This window comes from Trachypithecus francoisi, unplaced genomic scaffold (genome assembly GCF_009764315.1).
Source record: "Trachypithecus francoisi isolate TF-2019V2 unplaced genomic scaffold, Tfra_2.0 Lachesis_group0, whole genome shotgun sequence".
Classification (NCBI taxonomy): Eukaryota; Metazoa; Chordata; class Mammalia; order Primates; family Cercopithecidae; genus Trachypithecus; species Trachypithecus francoisi.
The window spans coordinates 60825446-60845694 of NW_022681453.1; the positions used below are offsets into that span (position 1 = coordinate 60825446).

The 20249-nt window shown below is 49.2% G+C and overlaps 1 protein-coding gene across 2 annotated transcripts in view; it reads right to left on the bottom strand.

Moving 5' to 3' along the window:
• The window catches only part of EEFSEC (eukaryotic elongation factor, selenocysteine-tRNA specific), a 264366-nt gene that overhangs the window by 48677 nt on the left and 195440 nt on the right, over positions 1-20249 (bottom strand). For both annotated transcript variants that reach the window (XM_033210885.1, XM_033210884.1), the window contains 2 exons: positions 16620-17276; positions 24-180 (listed from right to left, as the gene is read on the bottom strand). In XM_033210885.1, the coding sequence (XP_033066776.1) occupies positions 24-180; positions 16620-17276 (814 nt within the window). The remainder of the gene's footprint in view (positions 1-23; positions 181-16619; positions 17277-20249) is intronic.

Sequence of the window (20249 nt, forward strand, 5' to 3'; positions counted from 1 at the left end):
TGGGAGGAAGTGGCTGCACTTACCTGGAATATGGATCTTGAACTTGCCACTCTGGCCGAAGGCACTGTCGATGACGCCCAGTTCTCCAGTGGACAGGTGCACCTTGAGCCCCACGAAGAGCTGGATGTTGGTCTCCTTTTTAAACAGGGAGCGGCCGATCACACTGTAGTCATCCATTGCCTGTCCCCACACACCCAGCCACAGACAGAGGGCGTTAGTGGTGCACACTGAAAGAGCTGTGACTGTGTGCCTAGCCCCAGCTCTCCCCGGCTCTGGGCATGGCTGGCTGCTGCCTGCTCTAGGAACCCTGGGGGTAGCAGGACAATGAGCCCACCTAACAGATAACGAAATGCATGGGAGCAGGGCAGAAACCTGGGACTGGCAACTGCCACTGTAACAACGGGCCCTTCAAAACTGGCACGCTGTGAGCACTTTCCAGAGAGCACCTCAGTCCCCATAGCAGCTCTGTGGGGGCACTTTACAGATGAGGAAATGGAGGCATGGCACAGTTATGTCATCTATCCAAGGTCACAGAGCACAGGGGGTAGAAGTAGCTTTGAATTCAAGCCCCTGTTGCAGGGCCCCCCACCCCCAGGTGGCCACAATGACCCAGCCTGTCCCCAGGGCACCTGCCTAGATAGCCAGCAGCACTCTCCTTGAAGCTGTCACAGTCACCCAGGCCGCTCCTAAGCATGCATCCAGGCCTTCTAGAACTGGCCTCCTCACTCCAGCTTCCCCTCCCACAGGAGCCCAGGAAAGCCTGGCCTTTGTCTCCCACCCGCTGCACACACCCCTATGCACGTTGGCCCGAGGCTTTACTCTTGTTCACTCTAGCTGTGACTGGAAGCCCGTCTTGGCCTGGCCCACTTTTCCTCCACAGCCCTACCTCCTTTCCTCCATGACGTCCTCCCTCAGTCCAGGTAGAATTGCTTGTTTCCCCTAGCCCCTGTTGGCCATGGCCAGGCCTTTGCAGAGCTCGTATCTCCTACTGGCCACGTTGGCCACTGCTGTCTCTTTGTGGGTGCCCAGGCTGAGAGGAGGGACACACATGTCTGTGAAAAAGTTAGCTTGGTGTAGCCCTGATTTCACCATGAGCTATGTTCATCCTGAACCTTCTCCTCAGAGGCTCGATCAGCAACTGGAAGTGTTACTCCCTCCCTTCTGAGTCTCTGGCAGCTCCAGCCCAGGTACCGCTTTTGGGATGGCAGCATGGCCAGGTGGCCTTGCCTGCCCCGCCCAGCTCCTCACCCGACCCCTGCTCTGTAGATCCTGCCTCCAGTAGCAAACTTGGGTCCCATGATAAGAAGAGCCCACCAGTCTGACAGCTGCTATGGAAATGAGCAATGCACATACAATCTGCACCATCAATTTCACTTCTAGGAATGCAACCCACTGATGTGCTTGCTGGAGAAGATGTCAGGATAGGAGATCCACCCAAGGTCACTCACTGCAGCAGTGTTTACAGCGGCAAAAGTTGACAATGACTTAGAAGTCCAGCCTGAGTTCAACAAGTGGAGCACAGCCTCCAGAGGTGACGATGTGACCACAGAGAAGAGTAGGCAGCATGTACGGACAGATACAAAAACTCCTAGAGTATTGTGTTTCATGTTAAAAAGCAGAGTGTGAGGCATAGGGCATGTTGCAGGCTGTGTATGGATGGGGGCAGGGCAGGGGTGCATACACAGAAGTAATCAGGAGAAACTGATGTCTCCAGGAAAGGAAGCAGGGTGCCTGGGGACTTTTACCATATACCTTTTCTATCTTTGGCTACTGAAATACATGAATGCATCACCTATTCACAAATAAATTAATAGAATTTAAAAATGTAAAAACAAACCAAGAAGTGCATTTCTTCTACCCATACCAGGCGGACCTCCCATCCTCTCCTGACATCTCCAAAGACAGAATATTTTCCTTTGATGGCCTCTGGTCCAGCAAGGTTGACAATTGCAACCCCCCGTCCCCACCCAGGCAGCTTTCATTGGTTCTCATGCATTGTGGTCACCCCAGAGAGCTACTACTTGGGCCTCTGCATAGCTAGGCCCTAGGGTTACATCTGACTGAGATATAAGACCTGCCTTCCAGCACCGCAGTGGCCAAGAAACAAAAAAGGCACAGTCCCTGGACTAAGAGCTCACAACTTTCTCAGAGAAACAGCTTGTAAGAGGCCCCACCAGGACCAAAGGGATAATACAGGCAGGTGTCCTTAGCAGAGCAGAAAGTTCTCAATAAGTCGATATTAATATTCTTGTTTTACTCCTACAAAAGCCTACCATGAAACAGGCCTGTAGCTGTGAACAATCACATGTGCTAGAGGAACATAACAGAATTCTCCCTCCACCCCACAGCCCACAGCCTTTGCACTTCTCAGCAACAGATCCTATGAGCGCCCCATCTCTGTGCAGCCCCTGGTGCCCAGCAGCACCCGGCCCAGAGCAGGCTCAAATCAAGGCCTGGTGCCTACAGCGTCCCCTGTGGCCCATGGCTCCCTCTTCCTATACTTCAGCCCCCACTCCTCTCCAATCTTCATCCTGCCCTGTCTCTCTTCAGAGCACAGATCGCCACCTGACGTTATGCCATTGATCTTATCTGTTTACTTGTTTATTGCTTCCAACCAGAGCACAAGCTCCAGGCAGGAACATGTCCCTCTCCTCCACAGCTACATTCCCTCCACATGAAACAGGCGCTTACTATCTATTCCTTGAATGTGTGAGTAAATGTTGAAAGAATACATGGCTGTAGTTGTTGGTACATTTGCAAGGCTCACTCATGCCTGTAGGCTTTTCTTTTCTTTTTTTTTTTTTAACAGCTTCATTCAGCTATAACTGATATACAATAACATGAACATACTAAAAGTAATAATTGGATAAGTCTAAATTTGTGTATACATATACATGCCTGTGAAACCATCATCATGATCAAGCTAATGGACATATCTATCACCCCCACGTCCTCATGTCCCTCTGTTATGCCTCCCTCCCTGCCTGTGTGGTGCTCCTCTAATGCTAGTCCCAGCTTGTCCACTGGGGACTCTACTCCCACCTAAGGCCCACCTTGGGCATTTCCTCCTTCAGACAGCTTCCCCGACATTGCAGGCACCTCCTCTTCCCTTGGCCCCCAGGACTGAGGCCAAGATCCTCTGTTCTGAGAGCCTGGCCACTATGTATTATCCCTGACAGCTGACCTGTCTGTCTCCCTCCTCGAACTGGGAGTTCTGCGAGGAAAGGGTTCCATGTACCTCATGTGGCCCCGACCCACCACAGGCTTGGTAAATGGGCGCTCACTGAGTGTGAGGAGGCCAACTGCACTAGTCCCATACATGGCAACAAGAAGACGACGCCGGGGGGCAGAAATACACTGCTCAAGTGGCTATCCCATGGATATGTCCTTGGGAGACACGATTCATCTGAGAGTGAGCCAACAGCCCAGCCTGGGGTAGTTTCCTCCTGTCTACCTGGGAGAACACAGTGACAGATCACTGTGTGGGCACAGTGACAGTCCCCAGTGCTGGTTCCCTCATGCTAAACACAGCAGGCCCACTGCTTAGCCTCCCAGTGGGCCTAGAGGCCTGGCTCCAGGGTAATCAGAGCCTGGGATGGCAGGCATGCTACCTATTAGCCTTCCAGAAGACGTTTACTACATCTTCTCCCCTGCCCCCTCTTTTCTTTTGGTTATAAAATATTAACTTTAAAAAGCTAAACACCACAAAGACAGCAGAGGATCCATCTTTCCCCAAGCCAGGGTCTTGCAATGAGGGCAGACTAATTTTATTAACTTCAGGGGAACTTCAAAAAGCTCCAGGGCTTTCATGCCAGACAGAGACGACCCCAAAGTTAGTTTAAGTGCTACATAAACAAAAGACTAGGGCCAGGGGAAGCTGAGGGCTCCCAGCGTTCCTTGTTTATGTTCTCATCTGACCTAGTGGGCCAGTGCACAGGCTGGTTGGCCCCCGGAATCCTGCTGGTGTGTGGTGCAGCTCGGTTCACTGACCTACATTCCCACAATATTGTTTTAAGCATCCGGGATAAGGTGAGGAGCGAGTGGGCTTTTTCTGACCTTCTGAGGAGGGCCTCTGGGGCTGGAGTGGCAGTTTAGAAAGGATTTCAAGTTCAAAGGGAGTGTCTCTGTCACTCCTACTCTCTTGTTTTATGGCTTGGCTAGAAGACACAATAGTGCTGAGTGGGTGAAGCATACTCTCCTGCAAACTTCTGTCTCTGCAATTCCATTTGTTGGGGGAGGCACTGTGAGGGCAGGAGCTGGATGTCTGCACAGTCAGGAACCCCATGTGGTCTCGAGAGTGCTGGCAAGACTGCCTGCTAGTGGCCCCACACTGTCATTTCACAGCAGCTGGGTGGATCTTTGCATCTGTGTCGGTCCCATAAAGGACACTGGCATTCTGGGCATGGCCGCCCCAGGGGAAGGGAGGCTGGGGAAGCAGAGAGAAGTCAGCAAGTAAACCCCATCTCCCTCTGACTCTCCCAATCCTTCACACTCTGCTCTCTCACCCCTTTCCCTGCAGCAGGTGAGTGGCAGTGTCCTCAGCCATGTCATGGGTGAGGTGCCCCCATATCATTATTTAATCTTTAGGAAAGCCCTGACAAGAACAGGAGGCTCAGTAAAGTGAAATGATTTGCTCAAAGTCATGCAGGTAGTGAGTGTGGCAATGCCCCATTCCAACTCAGACTGTCTGGATCCAGAGGCTGGTGCTTTTCCTGCCGCAGGAAGGGCTGGGCTCTATCTGCCAGGAGATGCCACAGCAGCAAATGAGGCCAGACGACTTTCTCCATCCTTTGACTCACCAGAGCCATGCCATGACTGGCTGGACACAAATGGGCCTAGAAATCTGGCCCAGGGACACTGGGCAGCCCCATCCCTACCAGTCCCAGCTGTGGGAAACCCCAAGTCACTGCAGAAGACAATCCCCAAGTTCAGGGACCCCAGCCCCTCCCAGGTAATTTGGAAGGGAGGAGGAGACGAGGGAAAGAGGGCAGATCCTGGCCCTCAAGATGCAGCACTTATAGTAGGGCCCAAACACGTCACCGTCACAAGATGTTCCAGCCCAGTCAGCCCCTGCTGCACTGAGAAGGACTGCACTGCTGTTGGAGGAAGGCTAAACTTTTCCTGCGTATGGTTATAGGGGCCAAGAGGCAAACTACCCTTCCCATGAAATCCAAATAGTCAATTTCCAGTAAAGTAAGTCCTTACTTCATGTCATCAAAAGTTCTTAGAAACTGTTACTTTAAACAAAATAATGTACAGCAGGCCCTTAAATAATGTTGCTTTATTCAAAGTTATTTGAATATATATCAAAATTATTTTGTTATAACATTAATGAAAAAAATAAATTGGTTTTGTTATACATCCTTTCCCTTAAACTCACGGTTTCCAAGAAGCTAGTGACAATGTTAAGTGAGGATTTACTGTACAAGTCTCCATAACTGGAAAAAAAATGGGCACACTGGAGACAACAGAAGAAGAGAAAAGGCACGGCACTGCTAGCACCACAGGTTAGAACCTGGACTCTGGAGCCAGACCACCTGCATTCAAATCCCAAGTCTGGGTGCCTAGGGACTCTGGCCAGAGGTCTAACCTCTGTGGATGCAGGCACCTTCATCTATAATATGGGGAAACAGAGTTGCTGGAGGTTTAAATGGGTGCAGGGGAGTACTTGTAAACAGCTGTTTTTGGTCTGGCCTCTGCCTGCCCCATCGCTGGGCAGAGCACTCTCCCTCCCTTAGGACTCCCTCAGACACACCACACAGAACTACAGGGACAGCAGATGTAGGGCCTAGACTCAATGGCCGCCACCTGCAGATCTGAGAAGACATCGGTGACTAATGGAAGGCCCCCTCCAAGAGACTGCTGGCCTCAGAACCGGACAGAAGGTTGCACTGGGAATTGGCTACAGAGAAGCCTGTGTGCCTGTCTCTCAGCATAGCAGTGGCTTATCTACACCAGCCCCACCAGCTGGATGCGGGGAGGGGAGGAAGGCAGTCCTGGAAGGCAGAAGCTGGGCTGAGCACATTTTTGCATCTCCAAAACCTAGACCTCCAGAAATTACCACTGTGTGTACTGGGGGCGAGGACTCAGTGATTGTCAGCTGCATGAAACCTCATTTAATCAGAAGGAAGTCTGGCTAGAAAGAGGGAGACAGCCCTTCCTACAGGATGCTGTGAGGCCTACATCTCTGGAGAACTTCAGGAAGACCAGGGGTCATGATCTGTCCTGGGGGTCAGGAGGTGAGGACGGGGGAACATGGCTTTGCTCTGTCCTGTCCATCACTAGAAGGTGTGTGCATGCATGTGTTATGGTTGGGTTCTTCACCAAATTATAGACTCTTCCAGCTAAAGGAGAGAGACCTCAGAGATCAGACACAAGCACATCCAATAAGGAAAGACCTTCAGAGAATAGTTGGAGGGTTTTCATTTTGAAATCAATCATTGTGACATCAAACCAAAGGCAATGCATGTGGGATCTGCTCAGTAGGCCTTGCTTCTAGGGAACAATGCTGAATCCAGGTCAGCACAGTTACAACAATGGCGCTAAGTGGGGATTCTCACTGTCTACATGAATAATTTGCTCTATTTATTAGCCTTCAGTCACTGGAGGGACTGAGCTCCTAAGGAGCAGTCACTGTGCACATGGAAGTCCAGGTGTTTGCTTATACGCCAGGTGAGTCCCCATTGTCCCTGGCCTTTGAGCAGGGACTTGGCTGCCGGTGCACATAATTATGTCATTACATGTGTGTGTCTTTCTCTTTCAGGGCTTGGCTCCCATGATGAGGACTGGGAATTGCCCAAGCTGTGAAGTGACCATTCTAATTCAAATTGTAGAAGTGATATGAAGGAAGGCAGGAAAACCTGCCATGAAATGGAGGCCTGTGCCGACTCCAGGTATGCAGTGAGGAGAACCATGTGCGCAGGACAGGAATGGCTTGGGAGGCCTGACTTCTGACTCTGCCTCTTACAGCTCTACGACCTTGAGCAAGGGACTTCTCTGAAACTCAGTTTCTTCCTTGAAAAAGGCTATTGTTAGGATCAGAGGTGTTGATGTTGATGATAACACCTAAGACTTGACAGAGAATGATGACCCAGAGGAAAGAATCTCAATTAGTGGATGTCAAATTGTGGGAGAAGCTGAAGAATAAGACAGCATTTGGTGCAGGAGATCTCAGATGCACAGAAATCACGAGATCCAGTTATCTAATCTGCCCAAGAGAAGCCAGAAGAACAGAACATGTACTCAACACCAACCACATGCTTGGAGCTGCCCACAGCTCTCTGCTTCTCTCCCTCCTACCTGCCCCACCAGCGAAGTCCTCTTGGAAGACAGAAGCCAACAGTCCTTGGATCCAATGAGGAATGGGAAGAACTCAGAGGCTGCCTGATCACGGATGAGTCCCTTAAAAATGAGGTGTTAACTCTTCTAAGCCACTTGAAAGCCACCAGGATTGACAAATTCTGGAAGGGGCCCTAGGATGATGGTGTTATTCCAGTATCATCAGAAAACTTTCCCCACGGACAGTGCCTCCTCCTCAGTGCAGGCCACGGTCTGGTGTGTTGGGAAGAGCAGAGGCCATAAAGTAGCCCAGGTCTCATCAATGCCTGACCAGCTCTTAAAGAAACAGGTTCTGGGGGAGAGTGAATTGCCCACAGCCACACTGAGCTTGTGTCCAGCTCAGTCCATCAGTTTCCAGAACTGGCTCTTTCCAGCATGTCAAGTTGTCCTGCTCCTGTATCTCTATATGGGCAAAAAAGCAATTTTCAAAGGGAGGTGAACAAGCACTCCAGCAGCCAAGCAACATGCTTAGTTATCACACTCTGACACTGGAAGTCAGAAGAAAGGCTGAGGATTTGGGTTGGGACCAGAATACGAGGGCAGCCATTTGATCATCTCCCTGGGAAAAGAGCTTCTCAACCTCTGTTTCAGGGGAACCTCTGTTTTCTCAAGTAGCCTGGGAGCCAGTGTGGCCTTCAACCCTCTGGCAGGGACCCAGGGGTGTGAGGGCCAACAGAACAGGCTGAGTGGCCAGCTAGACCATAGCATGGCTTCCTGCAAGGGCAAGGGGCCCTGTAGCTGATCCGCTAGGGCCCACCAAGCCTGCCAGACCATCCCTGCTCAGAATGATGGGCCCAAGTTGTGCCAGAGGCAGGTCATAAGCCAGCCTGCACCCCAGGCCAGCACGCTCCCTGGTGTCCTGGGCACATTTAACAAGCCGTCGGCAGTGGAGCGGGGCAGAGCCAGGAGCCAGGAGGCAGCGTCGCTTCAGACTTCAAAGCTGGCGAGTGCTCCTGATGGCATCTGCGTGTTTACACTTGGTTGGGCCGATGCTGCCAGCTCCTGTGGCCCAGCCCTAAGGCCTTCCCTGACCGGCGCCAGTGGGTGCCAGACCCAGGATGGCTGGCACACCTGGCCTTACCCCACCGCTGTGGGAGGGGGACGGCGTCTGCTATCACCCTAGCTGGGAACCCAGGCATCTGCATTTCCAGGGGAAAGGCCAAATAAATAGTACTGATGATACCCACTGTTTACTCAGGACCCATTCTGTGCCAGGTGGAGTACTGAGCATGTTACATATAGCACATACACCTGCCATGCCCAGGGACCCAACTGCCAGCCAGCTAACATGCTAAGGTTGGGTATTGTCTTTGTCCTGCAGGTGGTGTAGACCTAAAACAGATTTCTGAGTAAGAGCTGGCAGGATCCCATTTGTTTTGCAGAAAATTACTGGGGTGGAGCTGTGCACGCTGCCAGGTGTAGGGAGGGCTGTGGTGAGACCCCTGAGAAGGTGGTGCCTTGGGGAGGTGAGGAGGGCATCCTGGGGCGTGGTAACAGTGAGAAGTCTGCTGTGGAAGCCAGCAGGTATTGCAGAGCACTCACTGTCCTAAGCACCAGATCCTCACCTGCCCCACCTCCTTCATGTTCACACAGTCCTGAGAAGTCGTGATTGTTGCCTGGCTCCATAGGGTGAGTGGCTGCCAGACCATTGAGCTCTGCGGCTCCAGACAGACCAGGTGCCCAGAGCCTCAGGGTGAGACTGGGATACAGAAGGGTAGGTGAGAGAGGCTCAGCCACCCCTTTCCAGGCTGCCTGGGCCGGCCCTGCTCCAAGGATTTCTCTAGCACAGGTGACCTAGAACACCCCCCATAGCCCCCAACCTGCATCACTCCCCTTGCAGGGAAGGGCCTAGCTTCGATGGCTGGTCCTGCCTGCCTCTTTAAGTTCCTTGCTCCTGCCTTCCCAGATGCCTAGGGCCAGGCATTGCTTGGTCTCTATACTTTACAGAAGCAGTCCCTGGACCTGGAATGCCCCTCCTTCACCTTCCTGTTTCCCCCCACGGCCCCTAGTGTCTGAGCAGTGAACCTTGCAGTCTTACAAGATACATTTAAAAGGTCACCACTTTGTGCTTTTCCCTCACCAGCCTACTTCCTCCCAACTTGGCAGAGTTCCTTGTTTCCTCTCCTAGCCCTTTGCATATTCCTCTGATGCAGGCATGAGTCTCTGTCCTCGACTAGAAAGATCCAGTTTTCTATGAGGCTTTGGATCACCAGAGGAGGAGCAGCTGGTCTGAATCTGCATGTGGCTGAGATGCAAGTGACCTCCTGGGGACATGGCCCAGTGGTTCCAGCCTCAGCTTTTATACATCCTTCACCCCGCATCATTTTTGCTAGATCTTTGCATACCCGACCTACTATTTACCTAATATTTTTCTTTACATCTGCCTAGAAAGGAGACTTTATATAGTACCCTAAAGAAAAGAGTCACTAGCCATAAACAGAGGAAGCTAATGGTAAAAGTACATACAATGCAAAAAAAACCCCAAAGAATAATCCTAGTTACATACTATTGCTACTATAAGGCTCTGGAATCTTGGCCTTGTTTTCTATTTGTTAAAAAGCAGGTTAGAATGTAATACAGGAGTGTTAAAGACACCTTTGAACAAATCTAAAGCTTTCTCTGCAAAGTAATCAAAGGATTGAAAGAACACTGAAAAAGAGAAAAATGTTATTACTAAGAGATTCAACGTTCTATGATAGTATGAGAAACAGCCTTAACCAAATGAGGAGCAATTTACTGCTTGTTAATTCCCAAGCCTAGAATATGTGAAAGAATGAACACACACACAAGCATATGCACACCTTGTATCTCTCTCTCTCTCCATATCTGCCTATATCTACATATAACTGCTTTATTTCTAATTTTAGTGGTTCATGATTTTACTTTTTAAAATTTATTAGGGTTTTTTCTCTGTGGCCACAAATACAACTACAATCTAAGTTCCATGTGGGCAGAGATTTTGTCTTTTTTCATTCACTGTTACATCCCTAGCCCTTAAGACAACACACAGTAGATGTTCTACAAATATTTGTTTAATGTCAACTGCTGAATATTCAGTTTTTGTAAATGTTCCATAGGCATAAAAAAAAAAGTGTATACTCTATTCAAGGAGTATAAGAGTTTACATTTATCTAAAAATCAAGCTTATTGATTATATTCTGCCTCTTTGTCCTTATGTCTAGTAGGCCTGATTTTAAAATATGGACTCTGAAGTACCACCCTGTCATTATAATTCTATTTTTTATCAAGTTGTCCTTAGGTTTCTACTGTTTTGTTTTTATGTTTGGTGTGTACAAGCTTATAACCGAGACTTTTGTCGTTACATGATGTCCTTCTTTACCTTTGTCAGTATTTTTAGTCTTAAATTTCACCTTGTCTGAATTTAATATTACCATTCATACTTACTTTTTGCCCATCTTCTTATTCTTAACCTTTGCTTTCCACTTTAAGTATATTTCTTATAAACAGCATATAACTAGATTTTGCACTTTAACCCAATCTCTCAGCCTCAGCATTTAAATAGAATTTGGCCATTCACATTTAGTGTAATGACTAATACTTAATGTTATTCCTTCTGTTATTATTATTATTTATTAACATTGTTCTTTTTTCCTTATTTTTATTGGTTTAATCAAATTTATTCCAGTTTCTCCTCCGTGAATGTGAAAGTTTTATTACATTGTCATTGCATTCTTACAGTTTCTTTACCTTTCTCTGTACTCAAAATCTTGCATATATTTCTATATTTTTACTTTGAAACAGGATACCAGCTATTTCCCTTAACACCATATGTTCTAGTAGTCTTTCCTAAACCCTCTCCCAAGATTAGCCATTTAGAACACTTTCACTTCTCCCGCTCAGGTGAGACCTCTGGATGTCTCTACCAATCTAAGCTCCCTCTTCTTCTTCTTTTTTTCTTCATTAACCCTTTACTACAAGTCATACTCTTATAGAAGTACATGTGGACTTATGTGAAAAACTCAAATGTATCCAAGAATAAAAAACACAGCACATAAAGTAGTATATGCATCCCAGTGTTAGCACCGGAGGCAGCGGGCGCCCAAGAAAAAGCCTAATTCCTAAAGACGCTGAGAGAGTTTAATGCTTTCAGCTGCACATAATTATTAGAAATTTCCTTGCAAGATGCTCATTCTATTTCAAGAGCCCTATTAACCATTTATATCAGGGGCTGGAAAACTGTAGCCAAAGAGTCAAATTTTTCCTGCTAAGGTTTTGTATGGCCTGTGAGCTAAAAAGGGTTTTTATATTTTCTAATGGGTTGGAGAATATCAAAAGAATATTATTTTGTTACATGTGAAAACTATATAAAATTTAAATTTCAATGTTCACAACAAAAGGTTTTATGGGAACACAGTCATGCCCATTTGTTTACATACTGTCTATGGCTGCCTTTGTGTCACAGTGGCAGAGTTGAGTACTTGGGTCTGAGACCTGATGAGGTGCTCAGTAAACTACAGATGGTGGTAACATAGTTATAACTTGCAGTGCCTCACCCAGTGACACATTTTATTTATTTATTATTTTATTACTGGTGTGTATCCATCACATGAAAACAAGAAAAGTGGACTTCAAATGTCACACTTTTAAGGCTCAGTGGGTATGGATTATTATTTTATCAAATTACATGGCAAAGTACTGTGTTTGTTATTAGTTGTGTTAACAGAATACGAGATACACTGACATCACAATATTCCCAACTCACAGAAAAACAATGTCAAAAAAGAGAAAACTTAAAACAGTATATTTCATCATAGCAGACACGCAAAACAATAAAAAATGAGAATGAGGCTGCAACCAAAGTAGGTTTCTGGGTGGCTCATTTGTCAGCCAAGCAAGGAAAGCCATTTACCAATGGTAAGTTAATTAAATTGTGTTTGATCGAAGCAGCTGAAAGAAGAATCCAGAGAAAATAAGCTTGTTTAAGATTATTAGATTTGGGGCAAAAGCAGTTGATTAGGTTTGGCCCATGGGCCCTAGTTTGCTCTATGTAATACTAATGAGTTAAGCCACAACTGGTAGGGTACCTGACCACCTTCCAGTGTGAGCCAGTGATAAAGAGCACAGGAAATAAAAACACAGTCTGGAGAAGCTTGGAAATTAGCATCTTCTGTTTTCCAATAACTGTCCTCAGCATCACATATTTACATTATGCTGTTATTTTCTTTCTAGACCATATTACAAAGTGTCTAATTTACTGTTCACTACCAACCTCCCCTACGAAGACAAGAACTTTGTCTATCTTGTTGTATGCCCAGTGCCTGGCACAAACGAAGGAACTCAGTAAACATCTGAATATATGAATGAAGGATGCCTTTATGGGAAATGGGCTCAGAAGGCCTATATGCCTTAAGCCTCCCTGGTGGAAAGTGCTCACTCAGCACATAGGTATAGTGCCAGGGTCTCCCTTCGTGATGAACTGAGATAGCTCAGAGGCCCAAGCCCAGGTTCTAAGAAGGCTAACTGTGCTTGAGGAGTAGATGTGCCGGCCTTGCCCCGAATCACAGAGCAAAGGCTGGGTGCTGGCTCACCATGGTGGTGGAGATTCTGCCCAAGAGACTAGATTTTACCTTTTCAAGATTCTCTGATCTCCCAGAAACTTCTTTGAATAGAGACATGACCAGGAAGCTGACTGGTAGCTGTGATGTGCCCAGGAATCTTTAGAGTCAGCCAAGCACGGTGGGGAAAGAAGAGCACAGGGCACTTCTCTGGCCCCTGCACTGGATAATCACACCCATGAGTCTGCCTGACTCTTACCCCTCCCTCTTCAACCAACACTGGGTGGCTCCTGATAGGGACCAGCGGGATTGGCTCCTGTGCTTCAAAGAGAAACAATGGAGTCCCAGGGAAAAGAGTGGACCCACGCTCCAGGCATTATTATTTTGACTCTAAGAGCTTAAACATGAATAATGATAAAACAATAAGGATGCAGTAGGAGACAAGCACTGAGGTGAGAACCTTATGTGCAATCCCCCATCTCACCTTCATCTAACCCTGGTGCAGCACTGTGAAAATTCCCACTTAACATGGAAGTCTCACGGCCTGCCCAACTTTTCACACTAGCAGGTGGTAAGGCTGGGAGTAAAGCCCAGGCCTGCACATTGGATCAGTCTGTCAGATGGCTGAGCCCCTGGTCAAGCAAGATGATCTGAAAATCTCTGGGTGATCTGGGGCCTATCAAAGCAAACAGGGCTGCCCCTTTGGAACAAGCCCAGCCGATCACTCATGAGCTGCACTAGCAACACTACCTTCTTGCTTCACCTGATGAGAGTCGGCTCTTACATATGAAGCCACAAGCTATGATGGCTCTTTCAAAACAACCTGATGAGGTCAAGACCATCCTTCGAAGGAATGAACAATTGAGATTAAATGGCTGCCCAAGGTGTACAGCTATTTTGTGGTGCAGCAAGGGCTTGAGCCTACTCTATATGATCTCCAAGCTTAACCTCACCAGGAAGGAAAGTCTCCCACCAAGGAGATTCCAGCTTTTCAAGAGAACGCAGACTCTTTTGACACACTGGGCAAGAACCTGTCTGACAAAGTGGAACTTTCATGACTCAGAGACCAGCTAGTTCTGAATTCAAACTCCAGCTTTACTACCCTGTGACCTTGGGCAGGTCACTTCACATTTCTCAGGCTGGTTTCCAGTCTGGCTGCCTTTGGGGAGGGGACCTGGGTTTGTAGGAAGGAAACTTCCTTACACTGAATAATTATTGCCTTGTTTGAAATTTTTTACCATGTGCACACACCACTTTTCCTAAATATTTGCACATAATTTAATTGATTTAATTGGGGAAAAATGAACATAGGAAAAATAATGACCTCTTCCTCAGGGTTATTAAAAGGTTTCAAAATAAAGTATGTAGCTAGTAAAGGTGCACAGTATATGCTTAATCAATAGAGTGGTGACAGGGTGGACGGAGGAGGGAGGCAGGCTCATTCCTGCCCTGGGGCCCAGAGGAGAACATGTGGCACAGAAGTCCCAGCCTACAGCCAGCTCCTAGCATTAAGGCAGGTGCCCATTCAGCTAGAGCCTCAGGGGGGTGTGAGTTGAGGGAGCTGCTCCTAGCCTGGGCACCCATGCCCTTTCCTCTCTTGTGGAGCCTTAGGAATCCCCTCTTCCCTGACCAAAGCCCTGGGCTCATAGGATCTCACCTCTGCACATATCCACAGTCACCTCATGCAGCTGTCCCTAGTTGGAGCAAGCCTGTCTCTGCTCAGGGTTGTCTATGTGGGATTTGGACTCAGCTTCTGTGGACTGCCTGCAGTTCTTGTGCTTCCACTTCCAGGCTCCCTGGACTGAGCAGGAAAATGCTGGTGGTCCCAGTGATGCCCCAGGTTGGGGGCAGGACATAGGTCAGCATGTCTCCTGGCCCCTCCCTCAGCCCTTCAGAGGCATGAGTCACTGCGGCCATATGTTTACTTGCTCCTCACAGACTCTCCCTCCCAGTTCTCAAAGGAAGTGACTGCTGCACCGCTGTTGACAGGCCTGAGTGGGAGCAATTAGACCCAGGAGCCACACCAATTGGGATATTACTCTCTCATAGATATTTTACTATAGAATAATTATACTCCAAACACTGCTAATAAATCAGGCTAGACAAACGAGTGACACACACTTTATCACCTTCATCTTCAATCAGCATCTCAGGGCTGGCCTAAGGCTGATGGAGCCCTGAGCAGGCCCCAGCGGCCCCACAGAGCTAAGGGTCCAAGCTCTGGGTCTGGGGCAAGGGAGAGTAAGGGGTTGCTCCTCAATCCCCTACTTCAGGGCAGGTCTAGGTACAGGGGCAGGAAAAGAAGAGGGCCAGGGTGGAGCACCCAAGAAGAACCTAAGAAAAGGAGAAAGGGAGGGGAAGGGGCTGCAGTGACAGAATCCCAGACGAGAAAACCCGTGGATTTTTCTCCTAGAGGAGAAAACCGGTGGACGGAGACATGGAGTGGAGGGTGGGAGATGGAAGCCCACCACATGTGACACTGTGGATGGGCCAGATTTGTGCTGGCACCTGCACTAAGCCTGGGGGACCTCATTAGGTTCCTGTGAGGAACTGAGGTGCTTGCTGAAAGCCTCAGGGCAGACCCTGAAGCTCCTGCTAGAAGCCTGAGCCCCCGACAGTGGGGTTGCCAGCACTCTGTGCTCTTCGAGCCAGTCAAAACTCAGTCATGTCCCAGTACAGCTACTGCTGATCTGCTCGGGCCCACAGCCAGGGAGCCAGCCAAAAGAGACGGTGAGGTTTGGTTGTCCATCCATCCTGCCTTCAAGGCCCGATGGGCATGGATTCCCACTCAGTGCTGTGTAGACAGCTGCTAGGGATGGATGCCCCATGGGAGGAGGTGATTACACCACTTTAGGGGAGACCACCATGTTCTGTCCACCCTAGTGGCAGGCCCATCCCACCCAGCACCGGGCCCAGGTGCTGATGTACCACAGGACCAGCCAAGGGAGGCCCGGGGCCCAGTCTGAGTCTCCAGGGACAGAGCAGGCACCACCCTGAAAGCACAAGGCCAAGGGCCACCCAGCAAGGCACAGCCAGGGCCTCATCCTACCTCAACTAGACTGGCTCACTTACATACTTAAAGCCTGCATCCAGCGATGGTGAACTTCAGGTACCCTAGGTAGCCAGGGGCTGGACCTCCCACTGTGTCAGCTTCCTGTACCTTCCTTCCTCTTGCTCTCTGGCATCCTTAGCCCCTTCCCCTCAGTCCACAGATGAGGAAAGACCTGGCCACCATTAGCCCCTTCCCCTCAGTCCACAGGTGAGGAAAGACCTGGCCTGGCACCACTGATGGGCAGTGTTTCCCTCTGGACATGAGCAGCTTCCAGGGGCATGTGGGCAGAGCCCAGCTGGATGGAGGTACAGTGCCCACCAAGGGCAAGAGAGTGGGGCCTGGTCAGGGCAGCAGGCCACGGAGGCCAGTGCTAACCGCTGCCATCTGGCACTGGATGTGGGGGAGCCCAGACTTGCTCAGACCCATGGGGGTCACATCTATCACATAAATAAGCAGGGGTGGGAGAGCCAGGTGGGGTTGGGTACAGTGGGGTCCCCCTGCCTAGGTGCTGGCACTGGCTCTGTGACTGACCAGCTGAGAGAACTGTGGCCACTTGACCACTCTGGGCGTCAGATGCCTTGTCCAGAAACTAGAGGTTGGCACCAGAAGGTCTCTGAGGGCCTTTCTGGCTCTAATCACAGATGTCAGGCCATAGATCCCGGCTGCCCGAGCAAGAAGGAAAGGTGTGTGGGGCCAAGCAAAGGCATGCTCACCCGCTCCACAAGGCCATGCTTGTGCTTCAGCTTGTACACCTTCAGCCTGGGCAGGAAGCTGTCGGCATAGTTCCTGTCCTCCAGCCCATGGAGCAAGATGCCATGGAAGGCTAGCCGGCACGTGTTGGTGTGAATGTCCGCATCTAGCCTGGAGCCAATCACCAGGCACAGCCGAGGGCAGGTGACAGGCTTCTCAAACTCCACCAGGGCCCACTGCTGCCGAGGACAACGGCCCTCTGTGGCCTGGCCGGCCTTCTTGTCGGCCTCATCATTGTTTGTCACTGCTGGTGCCAAATCCTTGGATAGGTACTGCTCCTGGAAGAGGTATTCTTGAGAGAAGTCGAAAGAGTCCAGTATAGGCTCCTGGTCAAAGTTATCTGGAGCAGAGGTGAAGAACATCAACCGGCCCATGACTGTTTCATGGCCCACTGTAATGTGGAACTTGGCCTTGGTTTGCAGGGGCCCCCGGAAATATGGTATCTTTTCCACAGAGATGAGGGCCGCATGGACAGTATGCAGGGACTCAGGGGCACACACCAACCCGCGCTCCAGCAGCTTGGGGTCAAACTGGGTGACGCAGATGCCCAGCCGGTCTCCTTGCATGGCTGAAGTGATGGGCATGTGGAACATCTGCATGGACTTCACCTTCTTCACCACCTGATGGGGAGCAAGCAAGAGAGCACATGAAACCAACAAGCCTCAGGGCTGTGGGGAGGAGAGGGGAGCTGCAGCTAGAGAATCCTGTGCTTACCACCACCTGCAGGCACCATGAGGACCAGCCAAGGTGGGTCTGGGGCCCAGGTACACTCTCCTGGATCAGAGCAGGTACCACACTGGAAGCACAAGGCCGAGGGCCGCCAGCAAAGCAGGGCCAGGGCCCCACTCTCCAAGTCTCACTGTTCTTCCGGGAGGAAGGCAGGGTTCATAGCAGCCAAATCCCTGACTACCTTAGTTCCCTTCACCCCGGCTCCAATCTAGGCTCCAGTCCCTCCAAATTCCTCCCTTCCATCAATCACGCCAGCATTTTCCAGCCCTCTGTCCAGGTCTGCCTGCCTCCTCCCTCGAGAATGGCCTCCCCAGCTGCTCAGCCGGCCAAGCTGTGCCCATCTGCCCTCTAAAGCCCAGGACAAACACCACTGCTGTGGAAAGCCTGCCCCAACTCCCAGTGGCGGAACTTGTCCCTGACTCCTTAGTGGTAACCCAGCCCTTCTGAATCCCACAGCCTGCTACACGGTCACTGTCTATTGTGTATCTGCTGCCTGCTGGCCTGTGGGTAACCTAGGGCAGGAACACTCTTCATTCATTCAATACATATTCCCAGAGTGCCTATTGTGTGCCAGGCACTGTTCTAGGGGAAGAAATATAGTGATCTCTGTTTCCAAAGAGCTTAATATCTAGAAACAACAGCAACAAAATTACCTATATAGGAAAATTTATATATATTAATTCAATTCATATCAATATAAAATTAATATATAAATTACATGCATGCAATATATATTTTTATATATACATTTTTTACAGACAACATATGCTGTAAAGAAAACAATGCAGGGTGATGTGATAGAGAAGGTCTGGGTGGGGTGAAGGTCTCGCAGAAGTGAGTTTGAGCTAAGACCTTAGCATAAGAAGCAGGTAGCTGTGTGAAGACCCAAAGAAAGACAGCTCTAAATGGGGGAACTGATAAGTGCAAGCCCTAAGAGGGCAGTAGCTTGGTGAGTCTGGGAATATACAGAGGCAGGAGGGCTGCAGCAAGCGTTGGGAGGGAGACAGCAGGGAGGGAGGTTGATATGGTTTGGCTGTGTCCCCACCCAAATCTCATCTTGAATTGTAGCTTCCTTAATTCCCACGTGTTGTGGGAGGGACCTAGTGGGAGATCATTGAATTGTGGGGATGCTTTCCCCCTTACTGGTAGTGAATGAGTCTCACTAGATCTGATGGTTTTATAAGCAGAAACCCCTTTAACTTGGCTCTCATTCTCTCTCTTGGCTGGTGCCATGTAAGACATGCCTTTTGCCTTCCACCATGATTGTGAAGCCTCCTCAGCCACGTGGAACTGTGAGTCCATTAAACTTCTTTTTTTCTTAAAATAAATTACCCAGTTTCTGGTATGTCTTTATCAGCAGCGTGAAAATGGACTAATACAGAGGTCAAGGCTTGGGCCCCACAGTAGAGTGCAAGGCCCGGAAGTCACTGGAGGAGTTTAGGCAAAGGAGTAACCTGATCTTATCTCTGTTTCTAAAATATCACTGACTACTATACTGGGCAGATTTCTGCATTCACAGTTTGTAAATCAGGAACAGACATAGAAAAGTCTCCAATAAAAGTTCCTGAAATGAACGAACATTCCTACCTATGATCCACTTTCTCTGAGATGAGAGGAAACTGTGTTCATGGATTTTTAATGAAGCAGAGAAATATGTAACGTATTTCAGAAAACCTGCCATCAAAAATAGTTAAACTAAAGAGAATGTTGACACTTAGGTTGCATGCATCCCTGTCTACCAAGTCGGGGTGTGCGAACACTCATTTTCTCCCTGGATAAAGGGAGAGTGTGTTGCTAATGGCCCATGAGCCCAGGACCTTTCCTGGAGAGCCATAATACTCAAGTGTTTGTTTAAAGATCATTAACTACCTAACCAGAGGTCAGGGGGCAGAGAAAGTGAGACACACAGTGTCAAAAGCCACAACCAAGATCAATCACAAAGAATCAGAAAACATCTCTGAAATGGTCTGAAAAGGCAACGGGAGAATGAGATTTTTGGGAACATTACTCAGAGTCATTGGAGAGTATCACCTTACACTAAGCGTCGTCTGCCCAGTGAGGTGGGGCCCAGGTCACAACTCTTCCCTCCCAGGCGCCTGCAGCAGCCTGTGCGGCTTTCTAAAACGTTTCTCTGATAAAGCAATTATTTGTCACCAGCTCCTATGTGGGCTCCCATCGTCTACCTCATGGCTTTCAAAGCTTGTCATGGTCCTGCTATGAGCAGGAAGATCCTCTGGTCAGCTGGAATTCTATGGGGACTCCCTGTGACGGGTGGGGGTCTCCAGGTAACCCTGTCACTGCCCCACAAGGCAATCTGCTGAAAAGCCTCGCTCACAGGGCTGAGCCCCCACTCCTTAGCCCAGCCACCAGGAAGCCTCCTCCACACAGCCCAACTCCACAGCCTTTTCGGCCCCACATTCTCCCCAACCCTGAAACCGTAGCCAAGTGACACTTGAACGACTCCTTGTAAACGCTGTGCTTCTGAACGTCTCTGTGCTTTGCCCCTGTGGCTGTTCCCTGGGATTTCTTCCACTGGCAAATTCCCATTCATCCCTAACCCTGCTCCCACAGACCTCCTAGAAGGGCTTCCCTCATAACTCCAGACACAGCTGACCACCGGAACCTGACTCACTGTTTGGTCACCACTACTTTACAGGTCAGCCCCTGCCTCTGTGTGCTGACAGATTTCAAACATATACTCAACATGCATGAGCTCACTGCCCCCTCTGTCCCTGAACTACATTATCGATAACTCATATCTACCTGTGGGGTCCTCCCCACCCAGCTCTCCCACCTGCGCCAGCGGGAGGGAGCCGCTGCCTTGAATTTGGTGCACAGTATTCCCTTTCTTTTTATACACAAGT